General features: G+C 52.2%; 4 protein-coding genes and 1 long non-coding RNA gene across 11 annotated transcripts in view; 3 read left to right on the forward strand and 2 right to left on the reverse strand.

Annotated features, from left to right (window-relative positions):
• EFTUD2 (elongation factor Tu GTP binding domain containing 2) overlaps positions 1 to 4,489 on the reverse strand; it is a 33,046-nt gene extending 28,557 nt beyond the window's left edge. Inside the window, exons 1-2 of the mRNA XM_027098972.1 lie at positions 4,257 to 4,489; positions 1,123 to 1,231 (exon numbers count right to left, since the gene is read on the reverse strand). Of these exons, the coding sequence (XP_026954773.1) occupies positions 1,123 to 1,227 (105 nt within the window). The 5' untranslated portion in view covers positions 1,228 to 1,231; positions 4,257 to 4,489. The remainder of the gene's footprint in view (positions 1 to 1,122; positions 1,232 to 4,256) is intronic.
• Positions 4,386 to 8,812, forward strand: DNAAF19 (dynein axonemal assembly factor 19). 4 transcript variants are annotated; one of them, XM_027098975.1, is made up of 4 exons: positions 4,386 to 4,701; positions 6,138 to 6,220; positions 6,690 to 6,822; positions 7,497 to 8,812. In XM_027098975.1, exons 1-4 carry the CDS (start codon positions 4,420 to 4,422, stop codon positions 7,926 to 7,928), a joined length of 930 nt encoding a protein of 309 aa, XP_026954776.1. In that variant the 5' UTR covers positions 4,386 to 4,419; the 3' UTR covers positions 7,929 to 8,812. The 4 variants fall into 4 exon arrangements, with proteins under 4 accessions (XP_026954776.1, XP_026954775.1, XP_026954778.1 ...); XM_027098974.1 differs by having other exon boundaries at positions 4,397 to 4,701; positions 6,138 to 6,289; positions 7,497 to 8,796; XM_027098977.1 differs by having other exon boundaries at positions 4,398 to 4,701; positions 6,138 to 6,289; positions 6,690 to 6,826; positions 7,497 to 7,649.
• Positions 8,758 to 10,855, forward strand: FAM187A (family with sequence similarity 187 member A). Its single transcript, XM_027098973.1, has one exon. The coding sequence runs from the start codon at positions 8,957 to 8,959 to the stop codon at positions 10,199 to 10,201; it is 1,245 nt and encodes a 414-aa protein (XP_026954774.1). The 5' UTR covers positions 8,758 to 8,956; the 3' UTR covers positions 10,202 to 10,855.
• A 125-nt stretch (positions 10,856 to 10,980) lies between these two features.
• Positions 10,981 to 19,196, reverse strand: part of GFAP (glial fibrillary acidic protein) — a 9,943-nt gene continuing 1,727 nt past the window's right edge. The window contains exons 2-11 of one of the 2 annotated variants that reach the window (XM_027098871.1): positions 18,786 to 18,846; positions 18,496 to 18,591; positions 17,384 to 17,545; positions 16,086 to 16,211; positions 15,679 to 15,899; positions 15,071 to 15,114; positions 14,606 to 14,715; positions 13,686 to 13,695; positions 13,235 to 13,320; positions 10,983 to 12,604 (exon numbers count right to left, since the gene is read on the reverse strand). In XM_027098871.1, coding sequence (XP_026954672.1) covers positions 12,563 to 12,604; positions 13,235 to 13,320; positions 13,686 to 13,695; positions 14,606 to 14,715; positions 15,071 to 15,114; positions 15,679 to 15,899; positions 16,086 to 16,211; positions 17,384 to 17,545; positions 18,496 to 18,591; positions 18,786 to 18,846 — 958 coding nt within the window. In that variant the 3' untranslated portion in view covers positions 10,983 to 12,562. Of the gene's footprint in view, positions 12,605 to 13,234; positions 13,321 to 13,685; positions 13,696 to 14,605; positions 14,716 to 15,070; positions 15,115 to 15,678; positions 15,900 to 16,085; positions 16,212 to 17,383; positions 17,546 to 18,495; positions 18,592 to 18,785; positions 18,847 to 19,196 lie in introns of both variants that reach the window. The other variant, XM_027098870.1, reaches the window with a different exon arrangement.
• The window catches only part of LOC113615882 (uncharacterized), an 11,732-nt gene continuing 8,916 nt past the window's right edge, over positions 16,381 to 19,196 (forward strand). For 2 of the 3 annotated variants that reach the window (XR_003431145.1, XR_003431147.1), the window contains exons 1-2: positions 16,381 to 16,558; positions 17,462 to 17,554. This is a non-coding gene — a long non-coding RNA (uncharacterized LOC113615882). Of the gene's footprint in view, positions 16,559 to 17,461; positions 17,555 to 18,026; positions 18,135 to 19,196 lie in introns of all 3 variants that reach the window. The other variant, XR_003431146.1, reaches the window with a different exon arrangement.

Consider the following 19,196-nt stretch of genomic DNA (forward strand, 5'->3'; position numbering starts at 1 on the left):
CTAAGTTTGAGATGCCATATTAGACATCAAGTAGAGATGCCAAGTAGAAAGCTAGACATACAAACCTGAGGTTCAAGAGAAAGGTCCAGGTTGGAGATATAAATTTGAGAGTCCTCAGGGAATAGAAGGGATTTGATATACTGGATAAGATGACCAGGGGAGTGAGTGTAGATAGAGAACAGGTATTAGGAATGGAGCCTTGGGGCCCATTGACAGTTAAAAGGTCAGGGAGATGAGGAGGAACCAGCGGCAAAGACTGAGAAGGACCGGCCAGAGAAGAGAAGGAAAACCAGGGGATTCCCTGGAAGCCAAGGGAAGAGAGTATTTTAAGGAGGGAGGGATCAGCTGGGCCAGATGCTGCAGACAGGTCAAGCAGGATGAGCACTGGGTCTGCGGCAGAGGTCACCGATGACCGTGACAAGAGCAGTCTGTGTGGAATGGGAGAGGCAAAACAACAAAACTTGGATTCAGAGAAAATGGGAGGAGAGGATTTGGAGACAGCAAGTAACAACTCTTTTGTGATGTGCCGCATTGGGAAACAGGGAAATGGGAGGTAACGACAGGGGGCTATAGGGTTGTGAAAGGATTTTATGATGAAACAACAGCATATCTGTATGCTGATGGGGATGATCTAGTAGAGAGAGAAAACTAATGACATGGGAGAGAGGGGAGAATTGCTGGGGTGAACATCTAGAGTAAATGAGAAGGGATGATGGAAAAATCAAAAACACTAGTTCAAAAAGACACATGCACCCCCAGGTTCATAGCAGCACTATTTACAACAGCCAAGACATGGAAACAACCCAAGTGCTCATGAACAGATGACTGATTTAAGAAGATGTGGTACATGTATACAGTGGAATATTACTCAGCCATAAAAAAGAATGAAATATTGCCATTTCAGGCAGTGCTGATGGACCTAGAGAATATCATACTAAGTGAAGCCAGACAGAGAAAGACAAATATTGTATGATATGACTTATATGTGGAATCTAAAACACAACACAAATGAATCTATATACAAAACAGAAACAGACTCATAGACACAGAAAACAAATTTATGGTTACTACTTTATTGCTTTCTTAAAAAAGAGAGATGAAAAAAGTATATATTTGTTTTACCTCATCAAGATCTTTGGTCTCTCTGCCCAATTCATCATCATCTTCATCAGAATCAAGCTCTGGTCCAATATAATTCCCAAACTCATCATACAAGTCAGTATCCATGATGCTAAAATTCAAGGAGAAGAGTTAGATGCTGGCAAGGTAATCAAGGCCTCCGCCCTAGCCTGTGGCTGACCATATCCCACACACAGTCTCCTCTCCAGTTACATCAACCCACTGACTGCTCCTCCAAAGCCCTGCATCTTCCCCTCCTGTCTGTTCCACTCCTGTTTCTGTTTACATATACTTCACCCACTTCTTTTTTCTAATACTAAACAAATTTTAATTTTAAAATAATTAAATACCAGAAAGTTGCAAAAATAGTACACATAACTTTCTTTCTCCTAAATTATTTGCAAATAAGTTGCTGACACAATGTCTCATCGCCTCCTCATACTTTAGTGCAGCAGTTGGTAAACTATAGCCTGTGGCCAAATCTGGCCTGCCAACTATTTTCAAACAGTCCTGAAGGTACGATGTTTGTTATTATTTTTAAATAGTTGAAAAAAATCAAAAGAATAATATTTCATGACACGTGAAAATTAATTACATGAAATTCAAATTTCAGCATCTATAAAAACAGCATTATTGGAACACAGCCATGCTCATTCTTTTATATTGTCTGTGGCTGCTTTCACACTGTAACAGCGGAGCAGAGTAGCTGCCACTGAGACCATATGGCCCACAAAGTCTAAAATATTTACTATCTAGCCCTTGACAGACAAAGTTTGCCAACCCCTGCTTTTAGTGCATGTGATTCCTACAAACGAGGACATTCTCCTACATAACCACAATACAACCATCAAAATCAGAAAACACTGACATATTACTACCACCTAACCCACAGGCCCCCATTCAAGTTTCACAGACTGTTCCAATAATCTCCTGCACAGCAAAGGAGCCAATCCAGGATTCCATGTTTGCATTTAGCTGTCATGTCTTTAGTCTCTTTCAATCTGGAACAGTTCCTTGGTCTTTCCTTTGACTTCTGTGACTTGAAACTTTTGCAGATTATAGGCTAGTGAGTTTGTAGAATGTCCCTTAATTTAAGTTTGCCAATGTTTCCTCATGATTAGATTCAGGTTATGCATTTTTTGGCAAGAATATCACAGAAGTAATGCTGTGCTCTTTTCAGTGCATCTTCTAACAAGTGGCATATGATTTTAATTTGTCCCATCAGTGGTGATGTTAACTTCACCACTGATTATGGTGGTGCCTACCAGGCCTTTCCATTGTAAAGTTACATGCTTTCTCTTTGTAATTAGTAAGTATTTTGTGGGTTGTCTCCACTTCAATTCCAGAAATTCTACTCAAAGTAACAGGTCAAATACCACCTCCTTCAAGCCTTCCTATAGCCTCAATTTCTCACTCTCCTATACTGCTGTAGCCTTTAGTGTCTTTATCAGCATTTAATTCTGTCATGAATGGTAGTTAACTGTACTAATTACCCTCACCAACACCTCTACAGCTTACAGTAATAGGCAACAGACCAGAGTGTGGGTTAATGGTCAGGGCTCTGGAATTGGAAGACCTAGATTTGAATCCCAACTTTGTCACTTAATAACTATGTCATTTCAGGTTATTTCACCTCTCCAAGCTTGTTTCTTTAATTGGAAAATAAAGTGATTAATCCCCATTGCATAAAGGGTTATGAGAACTAAGCAAAATAGGCTGTGTAAACAATTTATTACAGTTCCAGGCTCAATAAATGTTAGCTAGCATTATTTTTTGGCCATTCTTGAATACAGGAACCCTGCGTTCCTTGTGCCCACCTGCCAATGACCAAGACAGCGCTTCACCTAAGTAGAAACTGGATAAATGTTAACTGAACAGAATGTTTAATTTTGAAATACTGATACTTCTTTCATGAGGCTAATCCCGCCACCTCCCTCAATGCCCCTGTTGAGTGCTAACCGTGGATAAAATAGAGAATTAAGAGCTCCAAGCACTAATAATTAAATGTAAATTATTACAGAAACTTTCATATGCATAGAGATTCTTTTTACTTCCAAAGAGCTACCACACCTGTGCACATTTCATTCTCCCAAGACACCCATGAAATGACTGCAGAAATTTTTACAGAATGTCCATGGAACAACCCACCTCATTTCTGCTTCAGGGCCACTGCACTTACTGTCCTCTTCCAAAATGCTCTCCCCTTGGGCATGTATGCCTTGTTCCTTCATCTCACCCTGGTCTCTACTATATAAAACGTTATCTTCTCTGAGAAGCCTTCCCTTGTCACTCTAAAAAAAGCTCCACCTTGGGCTTCCCTGGTGGCGCAGTGGTTGAGAGTCCGCCTGCCGATGCGGGGGACGAGGGTTCGTGCCCCGGTCCGGGAGGGTCCCACATGCCGCGCCATGGCCGCTGAGCCTGCGCGTCCGGGGCCTGTGCTCCGCAGCGGGAGAGGCCGCAGCAGTGAGAGGCCCGCGTACCGCAAAAAAAAAAAAAAAAAGCTCCACCTATACACACATTCTCCAACCCCCACTTTCATTGTTTTATTATTTTTATTAACATTTATCATTAACTGACACGTATCTATTCGTGTATTTACTGTCATCTCTCCAACTACAGTTGAAGCAAGGGCTGTTTTTTTTTCACTTAGAACGGTGCCTGGCACAAAATAGAACCTCAATCAGCATTTGCTCAATGACTAAATGAGTGACTCCAACAAGGCACCCAGAAGATAGCTGACTTGCCCACAGTTGCACAAATTAGTTAATTTCGGTACCAAACTTCACCGCAGCTTCCCGCTACAACGCAGGCTCTCCAAGAAAAACAGAGTAAGGACGGAGAGAGCTTGGTAGAGAAAGGGTGAAGGCGGCACAGCTGGAAGAGGGAGTGAGACAGGTGCATGGACAGCGCAAGAACGACCCCTGCCCCGGGAAAGGGTTTTAAAGATGGACAGGAGGGAACCCCGGAATCTGTGTGTGTGTGTGAGGGCGGTGTGGTAGGGCCTTCATTCCCTTTCCCGCCTCATCTGTAAAGTGAAAGGAGAAGATAGCATATAACGTCTCCTCCACATCTGCCATTATTTAATTTCCCATCCCACAGGAGCAACCTTCCCATGCCGTGGACCCGCGTCAACTCACCTCCCGCTGCTCAGCCAGAAACTCCGAGTAGGCCGCCGGAGACCGCGCTTCCGTCCAACGCCGCCGCACCGCCTGCGCCCGCTATTCGGAAGGACCCCGCAGGCGCCGCGGTCGCGTTTCTGCCTCGGAGGACAGCCCTTTGCCTGTGGACCAGCTCGGAAGAATGCCGGCCGCGGACACAGGAACCTGCGAGGCGGAGTTGTGGGTCCCCAAACCAAGGCGTGGGCTGCTCCAAAGAAAACAAGGTCCGAGGAGGCGAGAATCTGATCAGGCGCCTCGGGGCTACCCTGACGGGGGCCTTCGGGGAGGTCACGTGGGCAGGCTGTTAGAGCAGTTGCTGGGCAACCACAGCTGCTGGGCGTGGTCTACGCTGAGCAGACGTGATCTGGCGGTAACTGGGGATCCCCAAAGAAAGGAAACCAGGGTGCTGGCTGCTGGGGTGAAGGTCAGGGGGCAGGAGGATTAGGTGTTCTATTTATTCAGTGACTGGCAAGGGCTCAGAACTAGACAGGAGCCAGGACACCTGAGTTCAGTTCCTGGCCAACCCAGCCTCCTTCTTGGTCTTCAAGCTTACCCATGTTGGAGTGGAGGGGGAGGGAGGGGTTGGTTGTAGACCTCAAGCTTCCCGGCCCTAGGGCTGTTGATGATGACTTCACCACGTAATCTAGCTTAGTGCACTAGGAGTCTGATGGTCAAAGGGGTCTCACAGTAAGGAAATGCTAGAGCCAAGACTAGAACCCATATAGGTGATCTCCGTGTAGAACGGGTCAATCAGCCTCAGATATGCGGAGGCTGCAGAAGTACAGTGGCAGAGCTAAAGAGGTTGCCCAAGAACCTAGGAATCTGTGCTCCAGCCCTGGCTGGACAGAGGGATTTGGAAACGGGGATCATTGAGCCCCTTCTTCTGCCACCTCTACTTGATTTCCTGCTCAGTCACTGAATCTGGTTTGGGTGGAAAGTATCATTCCTCGTTAAAGACATTTAACAATGAGTGGAATTTTATCCCAGGGCTCAAGAGTAGGTTACAATAGTTCTGCTTTTGTGTGAGGGCCTCTATCACAACTCGCTATAGAGTGAGTCCATGTGGAAATGTGAAGGGGCTGAATTCTGAAATCCAAATGCTTCCTCAGCCAAAGCACCAATGCTAAAATATTTTTAGAGGCAGAATAAAAAAGAATGAAAAATTGCCGTTTAAAACAACATGGATGGACCTAGAGGGTGTTATGCTAAGGTATTATACAGCATTACAGGATATTATAAGTCAGACAGAGAAAGACAAATAGTGTATGATTTCACTTATATGTGGAATCTAAAACACAAATGAACAAACAAAACAGAACAAACTGGTGGTTGCCAGAGGGGAAGGGGGTGGTGGGGTGGACGAACTAGGTTAAGAAGCACAAACTTCCAGGTATAAAATATATGAGAATGTAATATACAGAATAGGGAATATAGTCAATATTATTGTAATAACCTTAAATGATGACAGATGGTAACAAGACTTACTGTGGTGATCATCTTGTAATGTATATAAATGTTGAATCACTATGTTGTACACCTGAAACTAATATAACATTGTATGTCAATTATACTTTAATTAAAAAAATATTTTCAGAGGCAGAGAGCAAAATTAAGACAAGGCACTAAATTGAAAGTCAAGAGTATTTTCAGTGGCAACAAATCTTAAGCAAGACCTCACTGTGCAACTCAGCTTCCCTCTGTAAAATAGAGAACTAGATTTTTATAACACCCCCCTCAAGATAAGTGACTAGACATCTAGAGTGCTTTGGGGTCATTCTGTGGACTGGCAAAGAATCCAGATGCAACCCCCCACCCCTGATATTCACCCTCTGCTGACATTCATTCCCTTTGCCTTCCCAGGCACAGGCCATGAAAAGGAATGACATCATTGACTTCAAGGCTTTGGAGAAAGAGCTGCAGGCTGCACTCGCTGCTGATGAGAAGTACAAACGGGAAAATGCTGCCAAGTTACGGGCAGTGGAACAGAGGGTGGCTTCCTATGAGGAGTTCAGGTCGGCTTACTGCCACTTTTCTCGGGCTCTCCTGTTATGGTTTACCATAGTGGATAAGAGCGTGCACTTGGAGTCAGACAATTGTGGGCTCAATCTTGGCCGTACCTTCTGCTACCTGTGTGATCCTGTGCAAGTTATTTAACCTATCTGAGCCTCTGTTCCTCATCCATAAGAGAGAGTAACCACTGTCATGATTAAATGTTATTGCACATAAGATTCTGAGCACAATATCTGGCACGTGGAAAGTGCTCAAAAGTTGTCAGCTATTGTTGCTGTTGTTGTTATTATCATTGTCATATTGGCCTGCCAACAGGTTCAGCCGGTATCACGCAAAGTCCAGCCACCTCACACCTACAGATGGCATTAGGTCCATCCCCTAATCTCTGTCCCTTGCCTGTAGGGGTATTGTCCTTGCATCACATCTGAAGCCGCTGGAGCCGAAGGACAAGATAGGAGGAAAGAAGACTGTGCCCTGGAACTGTCACACTATTCAGGGAAGGCCCTCCCAGGATGAAACCACTGAAATCTCCCCGGTAGGTGAGGCCCAGCAGGATTCTCTGCCTTAAACCTCCAACCCTGTTTTCTTATAACACATATGTTTTCCTTATTTCTCATGTAAAGCCAACAGAGGCAGGTTTCTGCCTCCAATCCCAGAAAGAAAAGCAACCAACGGGTGGTGAGGCCCAAACCAACCAGAACAAGTCAGAAAGGTGGGCTCGGCAGGCCCCTGTCGTTCAGTCCTTGTCCCACTCCCAGATCAGCTTTGGGTTGCTCTGCCTCGAGTTCTATGGTATAGAGCCTGTGACCCTCTGGCAGTGTCGGGAAGGAGATCCAGCCTGTCATATCCTTAATACTCATCTGGAGTTCCTTTCTCTCCTCCCGAGGTTTCCAATTACCCCCTCTCCTGCCCTGCCCAGAGTAAACTCTGACTTAGTCTTGCAGAGCAGGGCTATGTCCACATTCATCAGTAGGAAAAGTCTGGTACAACTGAGAGTCTCAAATCACAGCCTGGGTTCCTTGGGACCCTCCCTCCCCATCCCATCCCTTGTTCCCTCATCTGAAAATGAGGCCCACAGGGACCGCAGCCTTGCCAGTGCTCAGAGAGTGATACTAGAGCTCAGATGAAAATCCACAGGCTCCCCTCACTCTCACTGTCACAGAGCAGCTGGAGGAGCTCTGTACTCTCTTTCCTTCCTTTGCGATCCAGGAGAAAACACGCCTCCAGCCCGAGACCTCGGCTGAGTTCTACCGTGATTGGCGGCGATACTTGCGGAGTGGGTCAGAGCGCTACGAGGCCCTGCTGCAGCTCGGGGGCCCAAAGCTGGGCCGCCTCTTCCAGATGGATGTGGGGTTTGGACTCCTAGGGGAGATGCTGATGGCGCTGGCTGATCACGTGAGGCCAGCTGACCGGTGGGTGGTGCTGGGAATCCTGCGCAGCCTGGCCGGCACCGGCCGCTTCACCCTGAACCTGAGCCTGATGAGCCATGCGGAGAGAGAGAGCTGCAGAGCCTTGTTTCAGAAGTTGCAGGCCATGGGCACCCCCAGCCTGGAGGGGCGGGATCTGGGGGAGCAGCCTGGTGGGCTTCAGGAGGAGGAGAGTCTTCTGCAAGAGCTGCTGAGGCTGTACCATGTGGACTGATGGGAGCAGTTACCTTCAGAGGCCCCCAGTGGTCACTGGAGGCGTTTTTCGTTGTCTCGAGGGCTCTGCAAGACTGTAGTGAAGAGCCCACACCTAACTCCCTCTGGTCTTGGGAGTTTCACAACAAAAGCAGTAACTGAATTTTCCCTTTTCCTCCAGCCTCTTGGGGGCTCCATATTCTGAACTGTTAGATCCACAGGATGGTCAAGGGCCCAAGAAGTTGAAAGACGTTTGCTTCCCACCCTTAGAGTCTGCCAGTCTGCTAGCCCATGGCCCTGAGAGGTGGGTGAGCACCCAACCAAACACCGGTACCACCAGTTATAGCCTCCACTCAAAAAAAGGAAAAAGCAAAATTGTTAATCTTCCATGATAAATTAATACTGATCTCCATAGCTCTTAACAAGAGTATTTGTAACTGGAAACCAACAGAATGGACATTTAATCAATAAACGATCAAATGCTACCTCATTTGAGGTGCAGTATTTTTCTCTAGCTCCAGGGGCTGAGTTCCCGTGCAGGTTGGGCCTGGGAAAACCCCAAGCCATCAGCTCAGGCCTGGCCAGCCTCCCAGGCATCTTCAGGTGGCCAGATGTGCAGGTAGGAGGGTTGCCTTCAACTCCTGGATTAACCAAAGGGAGGACCTTTCCACCGGGCAGGCAGGGCAGGGCCTGGAACAGAGAGGCAGAGATTCCCCTGTCCTGGTACCTGGGCCCTTGCTTCTTATTCTGGCTTCCCCTGACCCATTCTTGAGTGAGTGCCAGTGTTCTAGAAAGGGGACAAAGGGCCAGGTTCTAGAATGGTTTTCCCTCAAGATCACGTCCGGAACGTTAGAAGGGCATCTTGTACATCCACTGGGAATAAATTGCCTTGTCTGTGGCAGCTTCCTCTGCAGATTGTTGCTTCTTTTCCTGGCTGCTGAATCCTTTCCTCATCTAGATGCCTCCTCCCAGCAGTGATTTCTAGAAGCCCCATAGGCCTTTAGTGCCTAGGTTCTGCCCCGCCCCCTCTGACTCTTCTCTCGCGCAGGCATGAACCTGGCCCAGGCCACTGTGCTCCTGTGGGTGTTGGGGAGCCTCCAGGCCTTTGAAATCGTGGAGAAGGAGAACATTTTTCAGAGGACCCCCTGCCCAGCGTTCCTGATGTTCGACAATGCAGCCTACCTGGCTGACATGAGCTTCGAGCTCCCCTGCCACTGCAAGCCCGAGGAGGTGTCCGCTGTCGTCTGGTACTATCAGAAGCACCTCGGCAGCGGCCACACCAAAGTGCTGACGGACTTTGATGGGCGGGTCCTGACGGAGGCAGCCCAGGTGCGCGTGGGCAGCGACATGCTGGTCCGCTTCAGCATCCACATGTTCAGCCTGTTGGTCTTCCGGGCGCAGCCCGGGGACTCAGGCTTGTATTTCTGCGGCACCCGCAAGGGGGACTACTTTTACGCCTACGACGTGGACATCCAGAGCAGTGAGAGGATGGTGGCCACCTTCGAGGACCAGGGCCAGGAGCCCTTCGCAGATGAGTACCACGGGAGCCTCCGTGTCTTCACCACCTTCTGGGAGTGGACCCCCTGCGACCGCTGCGGGGTGCGCGGGGAGCAGTGGCGCATTGGCCTGTGTTACCTGCAGAGCCCAGGCCTCTCCCCCCGCTACCGCAAGACACTGCCCGACGTGGTGTCCTGTGGTTCACGGGCTGTGCCCAGGCAGCTCCGGGCCAAGGCCAGAGACCACGTCCCCGAGCTGCTGCTTCGGAGCTGCCTGGTGCCCTGCGAGGAGAAGAAGAAAATCCAGGAGGGTGTGATGGCCCTCTTCAGCTACGTGGCCAAAGTGGGCAGCCGGCCCTGGTTGCCCCCGGTGCCCATTCAGTTCCACCAGCAGAGGCTGGGCCATGGACTAATCATCTCCTGTCCCGGGGCCCGGCCGGAGCATGCCGTGGCCTGGGACAAGGACCAACAGTACCTCTACCGCACGCAGTACCTAAAGGGCGTCAACAGGTCCATGAGGGTGTTCATCGACCACGGCAACCATCTCCACATCCGCTTCACCCAGCTGGAAGACCGGGGCATCTACTATTGCTGGCGGCAGGGCGTGCGCATCGCTGGGCTCCGACTGGGCGTGACATCTCGAGGCCGCTACCCAGTCTCGTTCTCCAACCCCGAGATTCGGGCTGCCCTGGTGCTCACCCTGATAGGCTACCTGCTCATCACGGCAGTCTTCATCACTATTCACCTCTGTCGTTGCTGCTGTTACTTATTCCGCTGTTATCCCAACTTCTCCCCCTAGGCTCTCTCTTCCCAGCTCTGAAGACCAGTTGTGCTCAAATGTGTTTGTTAAATGGTACCAGATGCCTCTGGATAGGCATCCTGAGCTGGGATGTGTGGCAGGGCATGTGGACAAAGTTGTTAGCTATAACCTGCTCCCTGCTGTCATGAGCGAGTCTGAGACCCAATCCGGGAAGTGGGGAGGCCCGAGGCTGGTGGGAGATGGGGGACTGGAGCGAGATGGAAGTAGCCAGGGTGCACGTGTCTTCTGACTTCAGAGAAGGAAGAATTCTTGTGAACCTAACATTTATCACCTGTCTGGTGTTGAACAGTGTTTAACGTGCTTTATTTTCTTGCCTTCGAGGATTGCTAAGTGGGCGGTTTGAATTGGGGGTAGCAGAGGGAGGAAGAAAAGAGTCGGGGTACCTGGTGTGTATCCTCTTTCCCAGCCTCATCCTGGGACTGGCAAGTAGAAATGGTGAGTTTGGGAATACAGGTAGAGACTACAACAGGGGAAATGGGTGAGGAAATTGGAGACTGAATTCAGGACTTTCCTGCCAGATTGCACCCAGGCTGGGGGCTGGGGGTGAGAAGAGGGGTGGGAAGCAAAGGCTGTGGGGTGCCGGCAGCAGGGCTGCAGGGCAGAGCAGGGCTGGAGATGGGATTTGTCATGTGGCCACTGCTGGGGGTGGCTGGGTGTCCCAAGATGATCAGTGATAAGAAGCAAGTTGTGTCTTGTCCAAGGCTACTTCCTGCCCCCTTCCCCCAGCCCCAGCCTCTGCCGAACAGATCAGAGTCCACTCTGGGGAAAGCCACAGCAGTTGTCTTTATTTATGTCAGTGACTAAAGGCAGCAATGGTGCCCCAAAGGTTAGCAGCAGTGGGTGGCAGGAGGGAGTAGGGGAAGGGCACCAGTCTTAGAAAGAGGGAGGGACTCCTACTTCTCCCTCCCTCTGCCTTAGAGGGAGATGGGGACCCTGGAGCGGGCCTCTGAGCTCCACTTGTGGGCACTGATCATCTCGTGCCCGCCAGTCTTCCCATGGGCCGCAGAACAGGTGCTCGGGGTGAAAGTCTCTGCCCCAAGCTGTCCTGCCTCTAGGCTTCAGGAACACAAACCAGTGTCTTCACTCTGCGTGCGTCTCGGGTTCCCAAATTATGAAATAGGGTGCTACCTACAACACGGGGGTACGTTTTGTATTTGACTACGAGGGGACAACAGGGGCCTTGGCTTAGAGAGCAGCGGTCACTGTGGGGAGGAGGGGCTCGGGCGTGCAGCAGAGGCTTTGCCTAGCAGTATTTGCTGGGGTCAGGCGGCAGCTGCAGCAGCTCCCAGGCCTGGGTGGACAGGGATTACGCAGCCAGGAGAGGGCCTTTAGAGCTGGGACAAAGTGGGCCCTGCCCCCAGGACCAGCAGCCTCTTTCTTTCCTGTTTCACCATCTTCAAGAGGATGAGTCACTTTCCTGATTCCCACGACCCAGAGGCCAAGTGTAACTGCTCACTCACAGCCCCCCACTCTGATGTCTGGCCTCATCCCAACCGCCTCCTCTACCATCTCTACCTGCCCCCCTCCAACCTGTATGGGGTGGGGGGAGTCCTCCTGGGCTTGACCTCTCTGTGCCCACAGCTCGGGGCCAGGCCCCCTTCTACTCCCTCCCAGCACCCCTTCCCTCACCACTTACACTGTAGTTCCCCCAAATGCTGAGAATCAAGCTCCCACGGGCCCACGGCATGCCCACGTGGCAGCTCGGTGGGGCTGAGCCGCTTGAACCCTCACTCAGGAGGCCCCTCTGCAATCTGGGCAGCCCAGGAATTCTGTCTGGCGACTACTCCAGGTGGCAGGATAGCCCCACCCATCCTCAGACTGGTCAGAGTCAGTCTAGAAGAATAAGCCCCTGGCCAAGGCCTCCTTGCCTGTGGGGATTCCCCTGCCTGTCTCAGAGTCTCGGATTTCCTCCACCAGCCTGAGGAAATTCAAAGGCCCCATTCCCAGATACCCCCAGACACCTCCGGCTCTGGCAACAGTTGCCATGACAACAGGGATTCGGGATGCGGAGGGTGATTTATTAGGTCTCCCTGCCCTCCCCAACTTCTCTCCTCCCTCCCAATTCTAACCCAGGCTGCTGGCCATGCCCCTCCAGGCTGCCCCTTTGGAGTGAGTGCCCTGTTAGAGTTGCTGGGTGCTGGGTGGGTGCTGTCTGACAGGCTTAATGCTGATGGAGCCTAGGGCAGCAAGCTGACATAGAGACTGAGGGGGAAAAGGAGCAGCTGGGGTGGGTGGGAACTCAAGTCTGGGGAAATTAACTAGCAGAGGAGAGGCAACTACCCCAACTCCTGCTGCAGGCCCCTCATACTGTGGGGCAGGGACCACCAGGTGGGTCCTGCCTCACATCACATCCTTGTGCTCCTGCTTGGACTCCTTAATGACCTGCAGGGGACAGAGAAGGTGCCACGGTTAGGTTAGGAGCTCACACAGACTCCAGGTCCACCACAGCTAGGCTATGGACCTAGACAAGTCCCCCGCCTTCCTGGGTCATCTTTTCTATGATAGTAGCCGGAACACCCCCATGCAGCAGTCAGAGGGGGAGATGAGGTAACACGGGCAAACAACTAGCACCGTGCCTGGCACATGGTGAGCTGATCTTGTAAGATTAGCTGGTACTGTTGCTGGTGTGATGGGGAGGGGGTTATGACCAATCCCCCCATCCCATTCTTCTGCCAGGTTCCTTTCACCAAGCTGCAAGTTGCAAGTTGGGAGTGAAAGCTACTAACTTTAATTTTCTTTCTCTCTCCCCCAGGCCTGGCATGGGGGCACCTGAGTCTGAGGGTGAGACAGGGAGAAAGCTGGAGTCAGGACCCCATCCAGTGGTATAGGCACCCAGGATCCCCTTAGAACTGCCAGTGGAGGGGCTGGGGAAATGAATTACATCCGGGTTCCTTCCCCTCTTGCAGAGCCTCCCAGAGGAGCTCTTTGTGAATCATCAACAACCTTCTATGTGCCAGTCAAGCTTTCTTCCAGAGTCTGCTGGGGCCAGAATCTGGGATCCACCCTCCTCACCTCTCCGTCCCGCATCTCCACGGTCTTCACCACGATGTTCCTCTTGAGGTGGCCTTCTGTCACGGAATTGGTGTCCAGGCTGGTTTCTGCAGGCATGAGGAGAGGAAGCCTCCATGGGCTTTCAGGGCACTAGACATCCTCTCCCGCCCTCGGTTTCACCATGAAAGCCCCAATCATGAGTACAAAAGCCTAGCCAATCGGGCAGAGAGGGCATAGGCTCTTCCAAAGGGGCTGACAACCTCCTAAGTCCCCATGGTGCTGGGAAAGTCCTTGCTGCCCTGCTCACTCTCCTGGCCTGGCTGCATTTCAGCCCCTCTGCAAGCCCTCACCTGGCCCCTGGCTTCCTGACGACCCAGCGCCGTGCCAAGGAAGGAGCACGTGGGTTTTGAAGTCAGGCAGGCCAGAACTTGAGTCCCAGCTCAGCCACATGACTGTGGGCAAGTTAATTTACCTCTTCCAGGCTCAGTGTCCTCATCTGCAAAATGGGGATGCTGTTGTCTACTTTTCTACGTGGGAGTGAGAAGTCAGTTAACTGGAATAATGTTTGTTAAACAACGGGCACATATTAGTGCTCAATACACGTGGGTCCCTTTCCTGTCCTCCTTCCTCTTTCCTACTTCTCTCTGCCTCTTCTCTGGGCCCTAGTGACCCTTTTCTATCTGGCATTTGGCAGTATTGCCTCTACCTGGTCTGCCTGGTTAACCCTTCTGATGCTGAACTAAGCCCTGGGACATGCATAGCTAGTGTTCCTAAATTTCTAGCCCAAAAGAAAGAAGAATTTATTTTTCCTTAGCTAAGAATCATTTGAGGGCCACATACACTCTCTTTTCCCCTCCTCAGAGAGAAAAATATAACATGTCACACTCACTAATATTTAAAATTAAGAGCAGGGGACATAAAACTTTATTCACTCCAAGAGCAGCAGTCCAGGGGGAAATAACCCTCTAGGTTGAATCATCACTGAGCTGAGCAATGGAGCCTCAGGGACAGACGAATCAGGCAGAGAGCCTGGCCGCCGGGCACAGCGAGACCCTAGGGGCCCTCCCAGTGATGGGAAAGAGGTGAGGCAGAGGCTGGCATTTGCTCAGAGGCCCCAGAGTATCTCATCTGCGCATCCGAGGACTGATCACCTTGAACACCGGCCAACTCTGCTACTTTAACCTACATTTACCCTGTGCCAGGTCCTGGGCTGGGTGCTGAGGTTGCTGGGAAAATGACACAGGCTTGGCCCTTTAAGGAAACCTGGGAGGAGGAGGGAGCCCAAGAGGATGGGGAAAGTGGGTTTGGTGAGGCTCGCTCCCTATCAAGCTGGGAAGAGCACCGTGTCTAGAAGGCAGGCAGGGCAGGCAGCTAACCGAGAGCCGAGCCGGCGGGGGCTCCATTTACAATCTGGTGAGCCTGTATTGGTATAACCTGTATTGTGAGTCTTTTGAGGTGTCTTGTGACCTTGTGACCTTCCCCTTCTTTGGTGCTTTTGCCCCCTGTAGTGATAAGCAGTTAAAAAAAAAAACACACAAACATCAAACACTTGGATGGGCAGAGCTTAATCAGGGATCTGCAGATAGGACAGAGGTTGAGACCGTCACCCAGTTCTGCAATGGAATGGGGGGTGGGGATGGAGGTGGGGGGTGGGACAAAGGGCAGAGCAGGCTGCAAGTCCCACCTCGAATGCTCTGGGATGGTGTGTTCTGGCTAGAAGTTCTGCGGTGAATCATGAAGGTCCCCATGGAGAGCCCCAGGCCCTGGTCCTGGGCCCCAGGCCAGAACAGCAACCCACAGGCCTGGGGGAGGGGGCAGGAATCCAACACTCTGCCCACAAGACCCTGTTCTACTGACCTCGGATCTGCAGGTTGGAGAAGGTCTGCACAGGAATGGTGATGCTGAAAGACAGCAGAGAGAGAGAGGGGTGACCAGGCTGCCCGAGGGTATCCCCAGGCCAGGATTTCATGACAGCTTTGAGGCTTTTTTCCTTGCCAGGAAAGGCCGACCCCATCTTTTAGCTTCCCCAGCAGCAAACACACTCCTTGGAGCTACCAAAGCCGGCAAGGGGCCTGGATATTGTGAGGGGAACATCTCTTTTCAAAAGAGAGTGGATGCCTGGAGGATGGCAGAGGGGAGGGAAGAGTGGCGAAGAGAATTCCCAGGAGGCAGAAGACACTGGTCAGGGGAAAAGAAGTCCGATTTTTGTTGGGAGGGTGGGGAGTGAGCCTCAGTTTGGGAGGTTACCCGAGTCCTTACTCTGGGACCTAATCAACATGGGCTGAATTGAATCCGTTCACTCATTCATCAGACATTCACTGAATACCAACTGTGTGTCAGGCAAGCACTGTGCTGGGCACTGGGATAGGAGGGAGCTGGACGCAAGACTGAATGAGACAGTCCCTGAAGGGAGCAAAGCAACTCCAGGGAGGGGCCAGCAGGGAGGGCTGCTAGGCAGGCCTCACCGGTTCTCTTCGCCCTCCAGCAGCTTCCTGTAGGTGGCGATCTCGATATCCAGGGCCAGTTTAACGCTGAGCAGGTCCTGGTACTCCTGCAGGTGGCGGGCCATCTCGTCCTTGAGGCTCTGCCCCTCCTCTTCCTGCCGGGCCAGCGCCTCTAGGTAACTCGCCGCCTCCCGCGCGTGGCGCTCGTCCTGCTCCCGCATCTGCCTCTCCAGGGACTCGTTCTGTGGGTGGAGTCGGCTGGTTTCTCGAGGCCCCGCCCCGAGTAACTTCAGAGCTCCGCCCCCAGCCCTGGTCCCAGACCCTGGCCCTTTTCCAGCACCTCCTAGGGCGGCAGGTCCCGTCCTCCGATTCGCCAGCCTCCGCTCACGGACCCCTTCCGCCCCGCCTCTGGCCCTGCCCGCGCTCACCGTGCCGCGCAAGGACTCCAGGTCGCAGGTTAAGGCCTGCAGCTGGCGCCGGTAGTCGTTGGCCTCGTTCTTGGCCTGGCGGAGCAGCTCCGCGTTGCGGGCAGCGGCGTCCGTCAAGTCCGCAAACTAAATGGGGAGAGGGCTTTATGCTGAGGGGAGGGCTGGGGAGCTTATGGCGGGAGCTGTGCGGGCCCGTGGGGAGGAAGATGTCTGGAGGATCAGGGAGATGGGCGGGACCCCAGGGTTGTTCAGCTCACCCCAGCCAATGGCCCTGGGTGGGATTATTCGCAGCGACTGCGGCCCGTGGACCGGGGACACAGAAGACACTGCTACGCCTCTAGCACCTAGCACAATGCCTGGTCAGGGAATGCAGGAATGAACAGTGTTTGCCGCGGAATCCAGAATCTCCAGCACTGGCAGCTCCATCCGCGTGACCGAACCCTGTCCTTCTCCATCTTACACAGGGGATTCTGGTGAGCAGAGCTCTGTATTCTAATAGCCCTGCTGCAGTGAAGCCCTCAGGGCTCCATCACATCTTGCCCTGCTCAGAACCATCACTGGCTTCTGCCACTTACACTCCTCAGCTCCACGCCCTGGCCCAGCATCTCTGGGCCCCTACCTCTTTGTGCTTTTCGGCCGCTACTCAGGCTCTGTCCTGCACTCTGAACGCCCCTTTCCTCTTTACTTTATGTTCACAGGCTTCCAGTCCTGCCTGGCCCCAGTGCCCTCCCTTCTATGATATCCTTCCTGTCCCCACATTGTATATAAACTCTGCCCTGCTGTGTTCTCCGTAGACCTCATTATTGAGTGACGTAACATCTCCCTGGTCAGACATGTCTCTGTATCCTGGGCAGAGCTGGAGATGTAGTAGATGCTCAATAACCCAGAATACAGACACATCAAGAATGCAGGCTTCCAAGTGAGATAGCTAGGGTTAGAAATCCAGCTCTACTGCTTAGGAGCTGTGTGACGTTGGGCAAGTTGGTTAACCTCTCTGGACTTTAGTTCTCTCATCTATCAAAGAACAGTACCTACTTCATGGTAAAATAATCCATGCAAAGCACAGGGCCTAATACACAACAGTGTTGGCTAATAGTAATAGCAATAAGTACTAATAAGTACTTATTGGAAATAATAGTGCCTGTGTAGCCCCGGGCAAGTCACCTCACCTCTCTGGTGAAGGTCAGTCACTCAGAGAGGATCCTCCCCCAGCTTCCTCCACCCTCCTTCCCCAGTTCTTTTGTATGGAGCCAGGAGGGCTGCCTGGAGGAGGCAGGCTGGCCCAAAGTCAGGGCTACCTTGGAGCGGTACCACTCCTCCGCCTCATGTATGTTGCTGGATGCCACTGCCTCGTACTGTGTCCGGATCTCTCTCAGGGCTGCTGTGAGGTCGGGCTTGGCCACATCCATCTCCACGTGGACCTGCTGCTGAGCCAGCTGCTCCTGGAGCTCCCGCACCTCCTGGCCAGGGTGAGAGAAGGGATGCCAGGGCTCAGGGATCAGGCTGCACCTGGGGTTTCCCCACAGCATCATGCCCTCTTCTGTCTGTCCCTCGGACACAGAAGTTGGCTAAGGGAGATGGGCATTCCTAGTTGGAGGAAATGGCATGGCCCAGGCTAAGGGAGGCGGGGGTAGTTTGGGGGTCTCATGGTGTCCTCCTCCCAGGCCTGGAAGGCAGGAGCACTGAAAGTGTGCCTGTGTTCTTGTGGGAGAGTGACTGAGTCCTTGTGGTGTGGGTGTGCCTGTGGGTTCCCAGGTTCCCTGAGGCCCTGGATTCCGCATCCATTATCTGAAGTCAGAGCTCAGCGAGGGCAGGGGGTTTGTTCGTTTGTTTGTGTGTGTGTTTTTATGTATGGCTCTCATTTAAATGGAGACAGATGGCAGAGGGAATGGAGTCAGAGAGACTAACTGTGTGACCTTAGCAAGTTCTTTAACATCTCAGGGCTTCAGTGTCCTCCTCTGTGAAAAGGAGATAACACTGGAATGGTCCCTATCTCACACGGCTGTAGTGAAGAAAAACAGGAGGCAACAAGGCCTATTGTAATTCTCAGTAAGTGGAGTGTGTGTCTGTGTGCATTTTACCAGGGGCGGGAGATGCTCTCTTGTCTATCATTTTGCACCGCCGCACCACGAGGCATGTGAATTCCCCAGCCAGGGATGGACCCCGTGCTCCCTGCAGTGGACGCACACAGTCCTAACCACTGGACCACCAGGGAAGGCCCTGTCTTTATCTCTATCTCCCTTAGTCTCTCTCTGTATCTCTCTCTGTCTTTTCTCTCTCATTTTCTTTCTCTCTCTGTCAGTCTGTCTCCTCTCTATGTCTGAATGTCTCTGTCTCAGTCTCTGTCTCTCTGTCTCTTTTCCTCAGTTCCACTCTCTGTTGGCCTTTCCTCCCTCTGCCCTGGCCTTACCTCCTCATGGATCTTCCTCCAGAACCGGATTTCCTCCTCCAGAGACTCAGTCTTCCTCTCCAGATCCAGACGGCCCAGGGTGGCTTCATCTGCCTCCTGGAGTAGGGAGGAAGCAAAGGGCCCCTCTGACCCCAGACTCCTCCTCCCCACTCCCTAGTCTTATCTGATCCCTCCTTTTGTGGCTGCCGGGAGCAGCACACTGCTCTGGAGGGCTGGGCTTGGGGGCTGTGTTTGGGTGGGCTGCCATCAACACTTCCCCCCCCCCGGCCCCTCCCCTCTACCACCCTGACCTGTCGATAGGCAGCCAGGTTGTTCTCAGCCTCCAGCCTCAGGTTGGTTTCATCCTGGAGCCTGGGGTAGGGGGACACATTCCTGGGTCCGGGCTCTTCTGAGGACTATTGGACCCCTGCCCTAACCTCCCTGGAGGTGGCTGCCAGAGAACCGCCCCCGCTCCCTCCCAGGACCAATGTGAGTGGCAAGAGGAGTGAGGGGCAGATGGACTTGGCCAGGTGGGTGAGCAGACAAGGGCCTTTGCTCTAACTCATTACCAAGGTGCCTTATCAGGGTTGCTGCACCTGCTCCTGCTCACACAGGCGCTTCCACCAATGTACACTCACTGCTGCACACACACCACACACACGCACACACACCACATACACACCACACACACACACCACACACCACACACCACACACACCACA

This window comes from Aethalodelphis obliquidens, unplaced genomic scaffold (genome assembly GCF_003676395.1).
Source record: "Aethalodelphis obliquidens isolate GAN/ISIS:26980383/991018 unplaced genomic scaffold, ASM367639v1 scaffold126, whole genome shotgun sequence".
NCBI lineage: Eukaryota > Metazoa > Chordata > Mammalia > Artiodactyla > Delphinidae > Aethalodelphis > Aethalodelphis obliquidens.

What these genes read in the sequence shown, in the direction of transcription:
- DNAAF19 (XM_027098974.1), top strand. Translation starts at nt 4,420, where the DNA reads ATGCCGGCCGCGGACACAGGAACCTGCGAGGCGGAGTTGTGGGTCCCC. An exon ending in GCTTCCTATGAGGAGTTCAG is followed by an intron (nt 6,290 to 6,689) that starts GTCGGCTTACTG and finishes CCTTGCCTGTAG; the next exon opens with GGGTATTGTCCTTGCATCAC. An exon ending in AAACCACTGAAATCTCCCCG is followed by an intron (nt 6,823 to 7,496) that starts GTAGGTGAGGCC and finishes TTTGCGATCCAG; the next exon opens with GAGAAAACACGCCTCCAGCC.
- FAM187A (XM_027098973.1), top strand. Translation starts at nt 8,957, where the DNA reads ATGAACCTGGCCCAGGCCACTGTGCTCCTGTGGGTGTTGGGGAGCCTC.